At 36.6% G+C, this 19,400-nt stretch overlaps 1 protein-coding gene across 1 annotated transcript in view; it reads right to left on the bottom strand.

Annotated features, from left to right (window-relative positions):
• The window catches only part of LOC132816441 (GRIP and coiled-coil domain-containing protein 2), a 67,232-nt gene that overhangs the window by 35,101 nt on the left and 12,731 nt on the right, over nt 1–19,400 (bottom strand). The window contains exons 4-10 of the mRNA XM_060826025.1: nt 19,070–19,137; nt 18,264–18,368; nt 14,534–17,002; nt 13,205–13,277; nt 6,563–6,663; nt 6,373–6,471; nt 4,917–5,036 (exon numbers count right to left, since the gene is read on the bottom strand). Coding sequence (XP_060682008.1) covers nt 4,917–5,036; nt 6,373–6,471; nt 6,563–6,663; nt 13,205–13,277; nt 14,534–17,002; nt 18,264–18,368; nt 19,070–19,137 — 3,035 coding nt within the window. The remainder of the gene's footprint in view (nt 1–4,916; nt 5,037–6,372; nt 6,472–6,562; nt 6,664–13,204; nt 13,278–14,533; nt 17,003–18,263; nt 18,369–19,069; nt 19,138–19,400) is intronic.

Here is a 19,400-nt window from a genome sequence, read left to right as displayed (position 1 = left end):
CATTTTGAGGTTACACAAAACATTTTTCTTTCTGAGTTGTACAAATAAATAATGTTAAAAGTCACTGCACTGTCTCGTGGAGAGAAGTAATTTTTTTGTGTGTTGTGTTATTTCGAGATGGTAAGGTATAATCAGAGCAATTCTGAATGAATCAAAACAAACTTAAAGCAACCAGCTATTTTTGTAAATAAAGGGCAACTTTCATTTTTTCCACAAGGAATTTGAATGTGCCCAAATATGTTGCTATTTATACACACTATATATACAGCTGTTACCTGTTTTTAAAATGCTGAACAACATTAATTCCTAATAGATTACTTTCACGTAAAACCATGCATCAATTATATAAAGTAGAAAATGTATAAAAATGAACTAAAATTTCCATTTGTAAAGATTTGTTTAATAGTCCACAGCATTAAATCACTGAATGTATCACTACCACTGTTCATAGCGGCAATGATTCCTGGTTATCATCCCTCAAGCCTGATTTTTACTATGTCCACAGCAATGGGAGTGTCATGCACAAAGTTAACAGTGAGATCTTTTGTGATTCCAATCATGACACCATAACCCTACATTTCCTCTCTCCAAAAATAGGCATGGGTGACCTGTCACCAAGACCTTTGCACAAACATATTAACAAGGAACAAGAGTAGGCCACCCAGTCTTTCGAGGCTGCTCCACCAATCAGTAACATCATGATTGATCTGATTTTAAACTCAACATCTACATTCCAGATAATCTTTCATCCCCCTAGTAATCAAGAATCCACCTGTCTTCTGTATAATCAAAGCATAACTTCTCTACTCTAGCATTCAATTCCTCTTGCAATTAAGCCTTGCGCTTTATTAACTTTCATGATTACTTGCTGTACCTGCATTCTAACCTTCATGCACGAGGACACCCAGATATCTCTACATTCAATCACCACCTAGACAATTTGCAACTTTCTTATTCCTTTTGCCAAAGTGGTCAATTTCACATTTTCGACATTATATTCCATTCTCCAGATCTTTGCCCAATCTCTCACCCAATCTATATCTCTTTGTAGGCTTCTAATGTCCACTTCACAATTCACTTTCCTACTTAGCTCTGCGTCATTAACAAATTTTGTTACCACACTTCCAAATCCTTCATCTAAACTGCAAATAGCCGAGGCCCCAAAACCAACCTTTGTGGTACACTACTCACGGCATCTTGCCAGCTTGTAAACTCCACTTACTCCTACCCTGTGCTTCCTGTTAATCAACCAATCTTCTATCCATGCCAATGTGTTAGCCGCAACATCATGAGTTTTTATTTTCCATAATAATGTGGCATCTTATCAAATGCCCTCTCGAAATATAAGTACAATACATCTAAAGGTTCCCTTTATCCTCAGCACAAGTTACTTCTTCAAAGAGCTCCAATAAATTAGTTAAACATCATTTACCTTTGACCTTGCTGGTTCTGACTGTTCTTTGATCAAAAACTTTTCAACTATTCCAAGGTCCCTGTTATAATAGCTTTAAAAATTGCTTCTAACATTTTCTCTTTGACAGATGTTTAACTGGTCTGTAGCTTTCAGATTCTTGCCTCTTTCACTTATAGAATAAAGGGATTACATTAGCTATTTTTCAGTCTAAAGGAACCTCCCCTGAATACAATGAATTTTACAACATTAAAACCAACACACTTAGCTGACTAGCTACTTCTTTCAAGATCCTAGGATGAAATCCACCAGGACCAGGGATTTGTCAACTCGCAGTTCCAAAATTTACTCGGTATTACTTCCCTGGCAATTGTGATTTTCTTGAGTTTCTCCCTCCATCTCAACTCCTGATTTACAGCTGCTCCCAGGATGTTACTTGTATCTTCTCTCAGGAAGACCAAGGCAAGCTATCTGTTCAGTTTGTGCATCTCTTTAGTCTCCATTATTAATTCCACTATTTTCTATAGGATCTTTTGACCTGCCACTAACTTTATGCAATCATATATCTTTGCTTGATTTTGATCGTACCTTTTCCTTGCTTAATTAACCATAGATAGTATGTTCACCATTTCTAACTTTTTTTAATTGTTGGAATGTATCTATTATACACTTTCTGGATATTCCTCTAAATATTTGGCACTGCATCTCTATTGACCTATCCCTTTACTTAAGTTGCCAGCTCATTTTCACTAGGTCTGCTTTCATTCCCTCACAATTGTGCTGGTTTAAAATCAAGTAGTCGCCTTAGACCCACACTTCTCTAAACTGTACAGTTCAATCATGTTTGGATTGCTACTATCCAGGGTCCTTTCACAGAGGTCAGTAATTAATTTAATTGGTCAAAACAAGGTCTAGTATATCCTGCTCTGTGGTCGATGCGATAATATGCTGGTTTAAGAAACTGTCCTATAAACATCCACAAATTCCTTAATACGTTAATTTTCTCCCCTACCTGATTTTTCCAGTCTATGTTAAAATCCCATATGATAACCGCAGTACTGGCTCCCATCATTCCTTCTTTGATACTTGTTCTCCCATGTGGTTACTGACAGGGGGCCTCTGGCAACTTCTACAATCACCCCCCCCCCAACATGCTAATAATTCCTCAGCGCTACTTAGATGACTTCTACATCCTGGTTTTCTGAACTTAGGTCATCTCTCTCTCTCTCTCTCTCCCCCTCTGTCTCTATTCTGCTAAAAGTTATCTTTATTTGAACAGAGCCACTCCTCCAACCTTTGCTAGCTTCCTAGCCATCCTGTCACATACTCTTTAGTTCCAATCCAGATGATCCCACAGCCACATCTCAGAAATGGCACTAGATTGTGTTTATTTGTGTCAATTTGTACTACTGATCTATCAGTTTTGTCTTGTATGTTATGTGCACTCAAATACAACACATTAAGTTTTGTCATTTTTAAAAAATATTTTTATAATCTCTAGTCTTATCTGCTGACTTGCTCTTAGATCTGTATTTTCTGTTCCTTCTGCAATTGTCTGTCATTCCTCCTATAACTGCAGCAATGCCATTCAGGCTTTGTTCCCTCATCTTGCAACTTTAGTCAACATATCTACACATGGCCTCAAATAATTTGAGTAGCCCAAGGCTCCATCCTCTCACTCCTCTTTCACCACAATTGTCCCTGAGCAAATATATCTGTTGGGATTTTCTTGATATCTATGTATCTGCTATTAATACCAAACTTGAATTCCCCATACAACTCTTGATTTAGTGACTGTTTTGTAAATTAATTCATGAACAATTATAATTCTTCCCCAATTAATTTTGAGAAAACCAAAGCCATTTTGTTGATTTCCTTTAAAGGACTTGGAGTTCTCCAGTACTAAAAATGGACCATTGCTTTTGACTGGTACGGGCTCAATCACCTAAGAATTCTAATCCTATTTTCCAGCATTTGGCCTATCTTCTTGTATACCTTGGCATCACAGTGTACGTCTAAATACTTCGTAAATATTGAAAGTTTCTGCTTGTATCACCCTAACTGACAGAATTCCAGATTCCAACCTCCCTCAAACGAAAAACCATTTCCTCACACCCCTTCTAAATATTCTGCCTCTTCCCTCAAATTATATTCTCCCTGCCCATTGATTCCTCTGCCAAGGGGAACATGTTTCTTCCTATCTCACCTGTCCATGCCCTTCATAGTCTAGACTCCCCTTCTGGTTCTCCCATTCCTGGAAAACAACCCTAGCATATCCAATTCCTCTCATAGCTAAAACACTGGCAGAGCTAACATCCCAGTAAATCTCCTCTGCATTGTCTCCAGTGCAATCACATCTGTCTATTGTGCAGAACTGCACACAATACTCCAGCTGTAGCCTAATAAACCTTTTACACAGTTCCAGCATAACCTCCCTGCTCTTAAACCCTACGCCTCAGCTAATAAACGAAAGTATCCCATATGCTTTCTTAATTACTTTACCTATTTTACCTGCTACCTTCAGGGAACAGTGGATACTTGGTGCTTCCCAAGGTCCTATGTTCATCTTGTATTTCCTTGACAGTGGAGGTGCTCCTCAAAGAGTTCACTTAGTTTGTGTTTGGCTTTTCCATTGTTTTGGAGATCATATTGTGAGCAGTAAATGTAGTAGACTAGAATGAAAAAAGGACAAATGAAAAGCTGCTACACCTGAAAGAATAGAAGGGGCTTTGGACAGTAAAGGGGGAGTGGTGAGTGGGCAAGTGTTACACCTTCTGTGATTGCATGGGAACTGCCACGGGGAACAATAAAATGTTAGGAGTGATGGAGGAGTGGATGAGGATGTTTCAGAATGAATAGTCCCGGGAAAACCTTGACAGTATGGAGGAGGGAAATGTGTGTTTGGGATTGGCATCATATTGGAGGTGGCAGAGATTGGGTGGCCACTTTGTGAAACACCTCCACTCCATCCATAGGAATGACCCAAACCTTCCAATTACTTCAAATAGCTTTGACTACCATTCACAAAGGCCATTTATTTTCATTCATGCAAGATGTACTGCAACTGTTCTTACCTCAATAGATCACCACTGAAACCCAAATACAAAGTTTACATTATATACAGAATTAATTTCTCAAAATCTCCTCACTACATTGGCCTGCCAAGACGCAATCTCCAGAATACATCCAAAACTCCCTTCATCATTGTGAACTCAACTACAAACACTAAGCAAAATTTCAAATATCCAATAAGCTTTTGGACACCTTTCTTAACCCATATTGCTATGCTCCCTCTGGTTTAATTTTCATTATTGTCTTTATTAAAGAGTTATTGAATTGCATACTATTGGCATTGGCACCACAATCTCAACATGGTTTTATTACAAGATTTTCACAGTAGCTCCTTAAACTTAGTAATTATGCAGTTTAAATAAATGAAGATGAATTGTGAATAGATGGAACAATATTGCTCAGTTGGCAGCAGCACAGGAAGACAGCTTGGTACCTGTTGAAGACAAGCATGCAAGTGTTGTGTAAGCTCTTCCACCTGACGTTCAGAGTTACTTGCTCGTGATTTTTCCATATCCAGTTCTTCTCCTTGTTTCTCATACTCTAGCAAAAGATTCTAAACCAAAGAAACATGATCTTAAATAAACTATAACATTAGAAGAAATTAAACGTTACTCTGTCCCATAAACGCTTTTCCCCCCAATTTGTCTGCCATTTTACACAACCAATTGCTTAATAAGCTTTATTAACAAGTAGCTGAGTCATATAGATGAGGCAGATTGAAGGTGGTTTCCTGTTGGGACAGTGGTAAAATGTCTCAGGACTCTGGAGTGGGAAAACAAATTCAAACAGGGAAAAAAAAACAGGCATACATTCCAACTTCATTTCTCATTTCATTGGACATGCACTTGGACAAGGACAGAATCTGTTTGGCAATTACTGCCTTCACATAAACTGCCATTCAAGATTTAGACAATTAGTAATTATACAGGTGGGGTACCAGAGACTAACTACAACAGTTGGATTGTGGCCCAGTAAGGAGCCAATACTATCAAGGAAATTGGGGGAACAAGTGAAAACAGGGAAACGAAAATTGTAAATGCTATTTCCATTAAATGGAGAAGAGCAAAACAAAACAGAACAAATGATCATTTGTGTTACCATTTGCAAACCCAATCATCAGCCTTCAATCCAATTCAGGGTAAAATTGAAATTAAGTTATTTTTTGGAAACAACGTAAATATACTCAATTGATTGAACTAAATGAAACATCTCGAACGGGCGACAACTGTGCCCAGTGAGTCTTCCACATTGCTCAATCGAACATGATATTTACTCAATTATTAAATATATCCACAAATGAGAAAAAAATTAAACTAGCCATTATTATAAGATTGCATATAGTGAATAATGTCTACCTGGCAATGATTACAAGTATAAATTTCATAGAGTGAGGAGGGGATCAAATCACCATCATCTGAGAGATACTAACTGATGTGGATTCCAAATATGATTTGAATCTTGAAGAAGAATCTACCTGTATTAATTATCACAATGAAATTAGCAGGAACTTCTCCTATTTCAAATACAGCAGGGGGCATGGGATATTTAAAAAGGGAAAATGAAGTCAATTTTCAACATTACATAATTTATCTACATTAAAATGCAATAGGAGCATCCCTCTCAGATATTTCTCAGCCCAACTACTACCTGAGCTTTCTCTTTTTCAGTAAATTTCATAACCACCTCCAGAGTATTACTTATAGATTTCCTTCAGCTGTCATAAATGCATCACATATGGAACTTTACAGACAGCTTTCTGATAAGTTAAATGTATTGTATGGCTTTCTATTACCTACTCTGAATAATATTTTCATAAAAAGGGTAGAGAGGTCATACTTTCGCTGACCTTTTGTCATTTTTCACCGCCCAAATTTTATTTAATTATGTACCTTGTAGCTTTCTGCACCTTGCATAATATCTTTCATAGAAGACGACAATCTGTCTCGCTCAGACTTTATAATCTCCATCTCTTCTGTTAACTGTAGCACCTAAATGAAAATAAATATCCGTTATATAATGAGAACAGTGTGCTGGCACTGTTTTTAAATGGAAAGAGAAAACTCTCACTGGATACCTTACCTGTTTCTTGCTGGCATCAAGCTCCTTTTTAGCTTTCACTGCTACAGCTTTAATCTTGTTTATTCTGTTTTCCTTATCATTGTTTACTTTTTCTAGAGCAACTGTTTAAAATAAAAACATTACAAATAAGCCAACCACCAATTTTTTTCCCATTATATGTTTAAAAATTTTTATTTGAATATTACTTCCATGGCATTGCTCAGATTAAACACTGGTGGTGCCCAAGAAAATCTACTTTGGTTCATACAGAGTGGTCATATAGAGGCAGTGTAAAAAGAATGCAAAGTTAGATGCTTGGTAGAGGTTAGTATTCATTGCAATAGATGAAGATATTGCAATGCAAGTATTTGAGAGAAAAGTAAACTTGAGGAAGTGAGTATGTAAATTTTTGGCCAGAGTTTTATCTCTTCTTTTTATTTATTCGTGGGATGAAGGCATCTCTGGCCGGGCCAGCATTTATTACCGATCCCTGATTGCCTAAAGGACAGTTTTTAAGAGTCAACCACATTCCTGTGGATCTGGAGTCACATGTAAGCCAGACCAGGTAAGGAAAGCAGTTTCCCTCCCCCAAAGAACATTAGTGAATCAGATGGGGGTTTCCAACAGTCAACAACAGCTTCATAGCCATCATTAGACTCTGAGTTCAAGATTTTTCTTTTTGTTATTTAATTCAGATTCCACCATCTACCATGGGCGGGATTCAAACCTGGGATCCCTCATCATTACCAGGGTCGCTGGTCTAACCATCTATCGATAATACCACTAGGCCATCGCCTCCCCCTTGTGGAATTAAGTGCGCAGTTTAAAAAAACTTAACATATAATTAACAAACGTACACTACATCACAGAGCAAGTTGCATATCTAGACTGTCGCATGAGGGAGTTTGTGAACAGTGAAACTGCTTGAATAAATATGCCTGCAGTGAGGTCTCTATCTCAAATCTCTGGCCAAGAAAATTTGAGTTAAAATGCATACTCACTGATGAGGGACTTGTTTTATGAAGCGAGCAGTTTAGGCCCATACTCTCTTGAGTTTAGAAGAATGAGCAAAGATCTAATTCATGTATATAAGATGCTAAAGGGGATTGACAAAGTAGACGTAGTGAGGATATTTCCTCTTGTGAGGCAAATCTAGAATGAGATATCATTGCTTTAGGATAAGGGTTAACAGATGTTAAAAATAGAGATAAAAAGAAATCACTTTTTTCAAAGGGTTGTGAATCTGTGGAATTCATCACCCCAGAGTTAGTGGATGTTGAGACAGCAAGTAAATTTGAGGAAATAGGTAGATTTTTGAAGGGCTATGGGGAGTGGAATGGATAGTGGAGTTGAGGCCAGGACAAGATCAGCCATAAGTGTATTGATTGGTGGAGCAGGCTTGAGGGACTGAATTGCCATTATGTGCTTTATGTTGGGAAAAGGCTGACACAAAGGGTGGGAACAAACATTCAGACAGCTGCTCACAAGCTGTAGTGAGATACAGGTTCAAAATGGGGTTGGTTATGATCTTTATGATTCACTGTAGAGGTGAGTTAGAGAAATGGACTGGCAAAAATTGATCTGATTGAAATAAACTGATCTACCTGTGAGGATAAGGGTGAAGACTCTTGAAGCCACAACTGAAATAGGTGGAATAGGTCAACCAGGACATTGAAATGGTTACTAACTGTAAGTATCTAAATGTCAAAGTGGATGATAAATAATATTGGAGGGAAGAGTATATAGATGCACTGACCAAAGGGCTTACATATAATACTACTTCAGAATACTAAAAGGCTTTCCAACAGATCCAGTAGTCAGAAAGCTCTTGTACTTGGTTGCCCTTTTGGGGGATTTGTCAAGTACTGCTGTCTTAGGAATTAGATTCTTAACATCCTGAGGTTATTGAACCAGGCTGGAAAAGTACATGATGAGCAGATCTTTCTTGAAGAAATCTGAACTTGAAGAAGTTTAATGAGAGCAAGAAAGCATAAGTGTCACAGGAGATGTGAATCACTCCTCATTTCATTATTATGTGAGATACATTAACAGTGAAAGGTACCGTCCCTCACATGCAGGACGAATTAGTTCCTGAACTTATTTGTCATTCTTTATAAGAATTTGTAATAGCATTTTGATGTACAGATGAAGATAAGACATTCAGGTTGGTACTCACTGCTGATTATGTAAATGGCATAGAATAGTTTTTGTTAAGTTTATATTGAAGTTAGATATCAGCTTAACAAACTGCAGCCAAAATACACCAAACAGTAAGCAAATTTCAGTGGAAATTCCTGCTCAATTTAAAACTAATAAAACCATAATACTACAGTCGTATCAACAAAATGATCAGAAACATCACACGCAAGTCTCATGAACAACACTGCAACTTTTTTTAAAACTTAGGATACAATTCTGGGACTAGTTGTTGGTTATCAAATTTCTTTTGTATTTTTAGAATGTCACAAATTTGTAAAAGGTAAAAGGGTATTCAGTACAGCACGTACACTGCCACACTTATTATCATAAAGCAATTCTTCCTTGAGGCTTTTCAACTACAAAATACAATATAAAATTCGTTAAGGATTTCTATTCCTCTAAGGATGATTGATCTACACATCAACAAGCTCAGAAAACTCATCTTTTGATAGTGGTAAACTGCACCATGTTGCTGATGAAATTCAGAACATTAAAGAAACACCTTCTCTCTGCCCACTATCCCATGCCACCAAATTGGTTAATTTGCCCTCCCTTCAAAGAGTTAAACAATTCTTTAAAAAGAGTCAGAACCAGGATTTTCCTTGGGCTACAGTGTGACTGAAATTTGTCCATCAGTTTAAAAGAGAAGGATGAAAAACATTAACTACTTCTTTCATGAGAATGGGAGGGTGAGGAAGGAGTGGGACTATCCAGCCAAAGTTAGAGGATTGCTGACATTATGGAGGGCTAGAATAAATGACAGAGATGAGGCAAGACCGGAAATGGAGGAATGTGACATTGAAGATGAGAGTTTTTAAAAGTGACATTATTTAACTGACAGTCCGTGTTGGTCAGCAATCACAGGGGTAAATGGCTATACAAGATTTGGCACAACACAGGACAAAGGCAGTTCAAGAATGATGTGAATAAAATTAGAAAACCAAAGTAACAGCAGATGCAGGGAGTAAGTACGTAACAAAATAAGCCTTTTTCTATATGGCATGTGATGTTAGCCAAGTATCTGGCAGAACACTATCATTAATGGATCAAGTGGTAATACAGCAGAGTTTTGCAGCACATCTGAGGCTGTTAGATTAGCTTTTGGCTTCAGTTCCAAAGGTTGACAACTTCCTCCTAGAACGAGGATGAAGATTTTCAGTTCATTGCAGTCATCCTAGCAAAAATGTTTTTAGTTCACGGAGATTCCAAGCTGAAAGAGTTCTTCAAAATGTTAAAAGCAAAAAGGCTTAGGCATTCGGAATCATGAAAAGTTCATACTAGCAGACTTGGAAAGTAACCATAAAACCATCTCAGCAGTTTAAGGGAGAAAAAAAATAGGGAACGGTCAGTTAAGTAAAAAATAAAGGACTTGAGGTAAGAGTGATATTTCTCTAGATTTGAGTATCTGTGAAAGGACAGCATTTAGAAACAGGTTGTTTATTTTGCAGCTGTTAAGATTTTTCTGTTTTATATTTAGCTTGTTTTTTTTCCCCTCAAAAAATCTATGTTGTTAAAGATCAGCTGCAACCTTATGTCAATATGCTTCAGTAATTAATCACCATGGTAACTAATTGCAAAAATTGAAGATAGGATCTTTCAAGCCAGGTTTTTATTCTAGTCGTACCACCATCTAGGATTTTAATACCTATTTTCATTATTTTCAGGACCAGTTTTCCCAGGAAAAAACTACAACCAAAAGCCTCAATGAAACTCAAGCATACCTACTGTCATCAAGCTAGAGTACTTTTTACCAAGAAAAAGGGAGAACAAATCCAACATTGCACTCTCAATCATCAACAAAGTAGTTTGAGGTATTGTTGAAGTACTGTATTATCCAGAGCATTTACTAATAACCTACTCCTTGGGAGTTTTCATTTTGCACATGCGATGATGCTGCTCCTTTAACAAGGTTATGTCGTCCTTGGTGTTTTTTTTCCAGAAGGTTTGTAAACATAGAGACTCTGGGAGGTCTAGGTTTGAAGGCTGTTAGGTTCAATTTGATTATAGCTAGCAGATACTGCATCAGGAAAAAGGCTTTCAAGTTTTAAAAACAACATTTTTACAATGAAAGGGGAGTGGCCAGTTCTCCCAGCTCAGCTTTTCTCTGGTTTGGTTTGAGCAAGCAGATTGGTGAAGCTGCTGGACCCAGAGAAACAGGTCCATGATGATCCTCCCTCTCTTTGACGGTTGGATATTTCCTTTTTTTTTGCAAAAGGGTGTTTATTGGGATGGTTGCAAGTATTTGGAACAGCATGATTAAGTTGGGATAATCTTTGGGTTTTCAGATAGGTTATTATTCTACAGTCTGTTCTCAATGTTTTGTGTTTCATTAAGTAATCGTGTAAATAAATTATGTTTTATTTAAAACTAAGTAGCTGGCCAGCTGCATCTCTCCTGGAATATTCACTTTACACCTACTTAAAACAACTAGCAAAGTTAGGGTCTGGCCTACTTTCTTAAAATGTTTTGAGGGGTCTGGCCTGGTCCATAAAAATCATCACTCAGTTCCAAACTTCATTACAGCATTGAGTAAACAAGGAAAAAGGATCTGAATTCTGGAGATTAGACAACAGTGCCTATCCTTTAAATTAAAGGCAATATTTAACCAAGTGTGGCTTCAAGGTGACCGAGCAAAATTGAAGTCCGCTGGAATCAGTGTAACTTGACAGACTGAAAGTATACAGAGCATAAAGGACCATGTTTAGAACTGTCAAATGTCAGCTCAGGGAGGTTTCCTAAATCCAATGCCTTCTGCTGCTGCAATGACCTTCTAACCTTCCTAATATCTAACAGGAGATGTTAACTGATGACTACACCATTTTCAGTTCCATTTGTAAGCCTGAAGAAAATCAGTTTTCTGTAGACAGCAAAATGGGGACAAAATTCACTTGGGCTGATAATATTTGCAGCACTCAAATGTCAGACAATGATGGCTTCTAACAGGGAAGTCATATCATTTCCTAGTGGCATTCAATTATCATTGTTAAATCTTACACCATCAACAACCAAAAGGTCACAATTAGCCTAAAGTTTAACTGGACTACCACATTAATCTTGTAATCACAAGAAGGAAGTCAGAGGATCTCTAACATGTGGCAGATAACTGATCTCCTTATATTCGAACACTTTTCCATCAACTCAGACACAAATCAGCAATATGATGAAATGCCCTCCACATGCCTGGTTGAGTTCAACTGCAACATCAAATGATTTGAACACCAATTAGCCTCCATGGTTGGCATAGAATCCATCAGCTAAACATTCATGTCCTCCACCAATGACATACAGCACCCATGGCATGTACCATTTACACGATACACTACAGCAATTCTTCTTGAACAGTACTTTCTAAACCCACTATATTCAGAAGAACAAAGGCATCAAAGTACTCTTAAGTTCCCCTTTGAGTCTCACATGTCATCCTGACTGGGAAATTTATCACCATTCATTCATTATTGATCCTATGACAATCTCGAATTCTCCACTGAACAGTACAGTGTATCTATATCCCACAGACTGGAGGTGTTCAAGAAGGCAGCTCACCAGCACCTGGTCAAAAGCAATTAAGGTCAACTAAAAATATTGCCTTTGTCGTAACATCTACATACCACGGAAATGAAAAATTATGGGCTGAAGAAAGAATGGACGAAATATGAGAGAACAAATTAATCAGTTTGAAAGCAATATGATAGAGGTTTAAAGTACTTTTACTACAGTTATCTGGAACAGGAAAATTATGCTTAATGTGGAACTTGCCAAAAAAGCAGATTTCTTAAGAGTTAGGCTTTAAAAATGATTTTCTGACAAATGCACTATCAGTTTTATAAAGTTGTTGATCAGTCACAAGTGAGTGAAAGCCTATTGCGTGACTCAGCTATTATTAGGCAACAGACCTAGTATGTTCCCAGTTTGAGTCTCACTAAACAAAATCACTCAGCCACTGGTGAAGTCAAATACTGAAGCTCAGCATTAAAACTGTAACGTTACTTTATAAAAGTCAATCTTGCTTCAAAAGGTCGAAGGGGAAACAAAAATCCCTAACTAAATGAAGTGTCACAACTAAAAGATAAGCATTAAACTGAAGGACTTACATCATTTAAATGGAACAAAACATACCAAGTTGCTAAATACTGCATTTTACTTGATTATGAAAAGTCCTTAAATTATCAGAGAGTTTTATTCAAAATAAAATACATGAATGTATATGCACATAAAATGATAAAATAATAATAATATTGGGTATATTCATTGTTGACTGTGATTCAGTAGTAGCAGCTTGTCACAAATTAATGTCACAAAGCCAAATTAGAGAACAAACTGCCAGGGGTCAACTTCGCTATCAATGTAAAACAATCTATTAAGAAAACTTCTGGAAAAAAGTTGTTCTACTCCCATTTGATACAATAGTGAATAATTATAGTTTAAATTTCAATGAAAGTGACAATAACCAAAAGTAAACCATACCCATTTTGTTATTCAGTTCCACAATTGTGCTTTGTAAAATGTTCTCTTCACTGGATGTTTTCTGCATCAAATCCTGCATTTAATTCAAGGAAAGGAGAAAGTGAGGACTAAAGATGCTGGATATCAGAGCTGAAAATGTATTGCTGGAAAAGCGCAGCAGGTCAGGCAGCATAAAAGGAGCAGGAGAATCGACGTTTCGGGCATAAGCCTTCCTGAAGAAGGGCTTATGCCCGAAACGTCGATTCTCCTGCTCCTTGGATGCTGCCTGACCTGCTGCATTTTTCCAGCAACACATTTTTCAGCTTTAATTCAAGGAAACAAAGGTTATCACCATCTTTGGGTGTTTCATGTTTTATTCTGTATTATTTTAATGTATTATTTACATTATGAAGTTCCTTGAAACAGAAAACAAAATCCCAGTATCCTTTACAATAAAACTGCAAGGATCCAAGTAAAAATTTAAAAATCAAAAATTAAAATAACTGTTGTTTTTTCCAAATATGAAAAATTAAAACTGATCATTCGTATTTAAACCAATAAATGAGTTGAAGACAAACAAATAATAAATTGCAGTAAATTCAACTTCTTAATCCAGTACAGTTCTTAAAAATATTAATTCATTTACAAATTTGTAAAACTTTTGTCTGGTTATTACAATCAATTTGTTCCTGTCTAATTCAGTGCTCGTACTAAAGTTTCCCAACAAGCTGCATCATTCCTCTTTGGAGGGATTAAATTCTTTGATATAATTGTGATAAGCAAACTGGTGGCAGGGGAAGGTGGAGACTTGGGCCTAGCATAAAAACTCTCAGAACAATAGAAACTGACATTGAGCGACAAAAGACTTTTGAATCTAAAATGAATCATTGAAGAGCTGTTAAATTTCTTTCACCTTGAAACTTTAGAAAGAACACAGAAAAAAATGAACATTCATTCCAAGTCAATTTGGCTATTGTACAGAAAGATGGTTTCCTAATGTCACTTTCAAAGCAGTTTTTCAGGTCTACAAAATTTATGCATAGAAAATAAACTAGATGATATTGAGAAATTAAACAAATGTCATCTACTTGCATCATGGTCTTCAGTATAATAATAGATATACAAGGGGGAGATATCTTGAGACATCAGTGAATACATGATATCTCACTGAAAACTAGAAGTGAATGTAAGAAAAAATATTCAACACACTTCCTGGAAGCTCAGCTTAAACACAAATTCACAGGAAACAAAAAGAATTTAAATCTATTTAGCCTACAATGCACCATTCAGTCCCTGCACTTGTTCATGTTAATCTCATTTAATAAATTTACATTTTCAATTAATGGTTACCTTCAATTTTTGAAGTTCCTCTTTAAACTTTGATAGCTCAGACTCTTTTTCATTCAGCTGGCACTTTAATTGTTCCTCTTTCTCTTCTGTTGTTTCTTTTTCAGTTTTCTCATTTTGCTCTTGCTTTTCTGTCTTCAGATTCTCAAGCTTTTCTGTAACATTCTGAATTTGAACAAGCAGGTCTTCATTTTCCCGAGTGATTTTTTCACTTAGGTTCTGCAATTCTAACAAATCCCTTTGCAATCCTTCCTTGTCAAACTGTGCTTCATCTAGATGCTTCTGCAAAAGGGTTCTCTCTTTTTGAAGGTCATCTATTAAAGAACTGAGCTCAGCCTGTTGATCTCTATTTGCATTAGACTGTAATTCCAATTCCTGTTGCAATTGTTGTATGCGTTCATTGCACTGTAATGTCACAGACTGCTTTTCCTCTCTGAATTTTGTCATAGTTTCCTTCAGTAATTGTACTGCCTCAAGTACATCCAACTCAGGAACATCATTTGTAAAGCTGAAGATTTCCTGTTCCAGAATGCTACTTATTGCAAGTCTAACATCATTAATCTTCTGTTTTTCAATTCCCGCTGCTAGTTGGAGACTGTCTCTTTCCTGAATCCGAATTTGTAACTGTTTACTGAGATCTTGAAGTTTTTCTTCATTTGCTCCCAAATTTTCATTCTGCAAACTGGTCATTGCTGTTTCTTTTTGTAAAGCTTCCTTTTCTTTTTCTAATTTTGCAATAAAGCCTTCCAGATTTTTTGTTTGAGTGTCTAAATGTTCTTTCTCAGTTATAATAGCTCTTAGTTTTTGACAAGTAGACTCCTTCTCTGAAACTGCTGTTAGCAATTGATGTGCAATTTCATCCAATCTTTGCTTCAACTCACATTTGTCCTTATCAAGTACTTGTATTTGCTGCTCAAGTTCTGCACATTTACCTTCCTCTACCACAAGAGATTGTTTCAGACTATCTATTGATCCTTCAGAATCATTCACTACTGAGACCAGTTCCTCTTTCTCTCGGGTTAAAGTGCCCACTTGTTCTTGCAAGTCATTTAAGTTTCCCTCCTTCTTCTGTATTGATGACACCAATTCTTGATTCATCTCTTGCAAATTGCTGACAGTTTGCTTCAGTTCTTTAGCTTCCTCAACTTCAGACTGCAACTTATTGATCGTTTCCAGAAGAGAATCTTTTTCATTAAAAACTTTTCTGAGTTTCTGCTGTAGGTCATGAATTTCATCAGATTGTTGCTGCTTCATAACTTCAAACTCATAACTGATCTTTGAAGCAGATTCTCCTAATTCAGTCTGTAAGCTCTCCATGGTTTTACGCAAATTTTCATATTGAAGTACTATCTCTTCTTTCTCCTCCAATAATGTTTGGCATTGCTTCTTCAGATTATCTATTTCAAGACGGGATTGCAATTTCTCTTTTTCAGCAGCAGCATTTAAAGTTTGCTCGAGCGCTGAAATAGCTTTTTTATTTTGTTCTGTTGTGATTTGCATTTCATAGGAATGCTGGGATACCGTCATTTCACAACGGTCATTAGTAGACTGAAGTTCATCTGTCAGCTTTGCAACTGTATTCATATACTCTTCCTTGGATAATTGGAGTTCATTTATCTTAAACTCCCAGTCCTCTCGCTCATGGAAGAACTCCTCTTTTGTGTGGTATAGTTCTAACTCCAGCTTTTCTTTTTCATCTTTCATATACAGAAGTTTATCCTGTAACAAACTTTCCTGCAATTCCAGTTTTTTCACATAGTTCTCTAGATGCTTCATCTGCTCATTTGATTCAATAGTTGCTTCACTGGGGATTTCTTTTGGGACCTTGGTTTGCTCTTCTGTCATTTTTCTTAACTCTTCCTTCAGTTCATTCAACTGACATTCATAGTTGGTCTTATTAGTGATCTGTTCATTCTCAAGACTTTTCTCTTTTATTGAATGTTTTTCTGTTAAATCTTGTTCCAGCTCCTGAATTTCCTTCTCGTGTGTTTTGATTGCAGATTCCAACTGTTGCTTCAATGTTGTCATTTCCTCATGATGGGAGATTTCCATTATTTCAAGTTCTTTCTGGAGGTCTTTCATTATACTTTCCTTTTTTGCAACAGTATCCCTATGACTTTCTTGTAGCTTTCTAATTTCTTCCTCCTGCTTCTCAACACCAGCTTCTACCTGTTGTTTCAACTGTGATATCTGATCCTCATAGGCAATTTTAACTGCGTTTAATTCTTCTTCCAATCTTTCTGCTTCAGTTTGCCGAACTGAGAAGATTTCAAGCTGCTGCTCTAGTTTTCCAATGTGGATACTGTGTTTCTGATTTGATGCTTGAAGTTCATTTTCCAAACTGGTGACTTCTTTTGCGTGTTTAGCTCGAACACCTTCCAATTCCCCGTTCAAAGCTTCAATTTTGCTTAAATGCTGATTTTTTAACAACTTCATCTCCTCCTGGAATTCTATTTCTCTTGACAGTGCATCCTTAGAAGTAAAAAAAATTACAAATGCTCTGTTTACCTCAAAAAGAGTTGCATCAATGTTAATAGAAACAGTTTACAAATGTAGATGGTGAACCTTAGCAAGACTAAAGTAGCAGCCTTTTTAAAAAACATTACAGGGAAGCTACAATGATCCTCGCTAGATTGAAGCTTCCTAATATAGATACAAGCTTCAACACATCAGTAACAATTGTAGGCTTCTGAATACGGTCAATCAGAAGCATAAAAGTTTTGGTATTTAATGCAAATAAAATGTAAAGTTTTTTCCTTTAAGGCAAAATAAATCTTCATGTGTCTGAAGTTTTGGAGATGGGACTCATGTCCATAGATGTCTGGTCAGGATCCTGCAGAATAACTTTTTTTTTAATTCATTAAGGGATGTGAGCATCATGGACTGGACCAGCATTTATTGCCTTTGGCCTAGTTTCCTTTGGAAAGTGATGATGAGCTGCCTTTTTGAACTGTTTTGGTCTATTTGTTATACGTACACATAACAATTTCATCAGGGAGGGAGTTTCCAGATTTTGACCCAATGACATTGAAATACATCTCAGTTCCTGCAAAATCAGAATGGTTATGGGCTTGTAGGGGAACCTGCAAGTGATGGTGTTCCCATATATCAGCTGTCTTTGTTTTCTGGATGAAAGTGGACATTATTTGGAAGGTGGTCTCTAAGGAGTTTTGATGAATATCTGCAGTGCATCTTGCAGATGGTGGACACTGGCTTTTTAAGTTTAAACTTCCAGTGGTTTCATTTCCTGCAGCCCAGACATTTCACAACCCTGAGAAGGTAGAGACTTAGATTAGATACAAGGGATTACTGGCCTACTTACCTTGGAAATGTTAGATTAATACCTAGTTATACAGTTAGATCATTTCACAGCTGACCCATTTCTTCCAAGCTTAAGCACCAATGATCACTCCACCTCCTGACCTAAGGACGTACCAACCCATAGAACATGCAACAGCCCCTCAACCATCCGACCCAATTTGTTGTCTGACCACTAGCTAACTATGCAACACTGATAGTTTGAAGCATAAAGTGACCAGCAAATGAAAGGTAGGGGAATTAAAGAATAGCAGGCTAAGAGGAAGAGGGGACACTGACAAGACAGGGTTCCCTGTACCGCACACTTGCAATGCCATTAAAGATGGGCAACTAAAATATTGATCAAAAAGCAGATTATAGGACAGATGTGGGGAGGACCTGGCGCAAATTTATTTTAAATCAAGTTAGTCACTACCTTCAACTCTTCCTTATTTTTTTCAAGCTCCTTTCTAAGAGAAAGTGCACTTTGTTGAGCTTCTGCTTTTTCCAATAGTACTGAATCCAGCCTGGTTGTCAGTTCCTAGTCACATAAGCAGAATAGTGCAAATTACATTAAGGTGTCAAATTAATTTTGAACAGTTATAAAATTTTATAAAGATTCTGGTCTGTTATTGTGTTCATGTAAACTTAAGTAATTTACTATCCACATACAACGTTTGTACATAGTTACTTTATACCTTCAAAAAAACCAACATATGATCAACAATTGGGTTGCATTTCAATTTCATTACTCAAATTTTCTTCTGTTCAAAATATCAGCCTCATCCTGTAGATAAGCAAAACATATATTTGAGTACCATGCAAATAGTAACATTAAACTCATCCAACTATGATAGTGGAACAAATCTTGGACACCAACGTACAATGGAAATGCATGGCAGGACACTGCTAAAATCATGATACACAGACCTATGTGGAAGTTGTCTGGGAAATTCCCGTAGACACTCTGCAAATGTTCCCAGATTTGAAGTCCTAGACTTTGTACAATAACCCAGAAAATGTTACAATGGATTACAATCCAATGTAACAGCTGGACAACTAAATAAATAACAACTATTATTCTGTTTGTGTTCAGGAGCCCAAGAAAATATTTGCACAATTGTGCACTCACTCCTGCTGTTATGCTAGCTTTTGTCAAGCAAATGATTAAGCACATGCAATGTTATCTGTAAAAGTGATGCAAAAATTACAAATGATTAACACCTGCTTCATGGCTATTACCTGGATGACTGCATCATTAGTATCAGCAGCTGGTTTTGTTCTGAGCTGTGCAATTTCATTTTCCAGTGCTGAAATGACATTATATGTAAGATAAAACATTTAAAAAATAAACTGGTCAATTAAATCTAAATTTGCCAAAGCAAACTTAATAATTAGAATACATAATAATGAAATACAATTTTACATCTTTACATAATTTAAGAAATAAATAATATTTAATTGAGTTGGAATACTACAATATATCAGGTCAAGTTGTTGTCATAGATTTTAGAAGGTCTGAGATTCAGTCAGATAATGTCAATGCACAGTATCTTATATTTATATTCAGTTT

This window comes from Hemiscyllium ocellatum, chromosome 6 (assembly GCF_020745735.1).
Source record: "Hemiscyllium ocellatum isolate sHemOce1 chromosome 6, sHemOce1.pat.X.cur, whole genome shotgun sequence".
NCBI classification, from domain to species: Eukaryota; Metazoa; Chordata; class Chondrichthyes; order Orectolobiformes; family Hemiscylliidae; genus Hemiscyllium; species Hemiscyllium ocellatum.
This window is presented reverse-complemented; position numbering and strand designations above follow the sequence as displayed.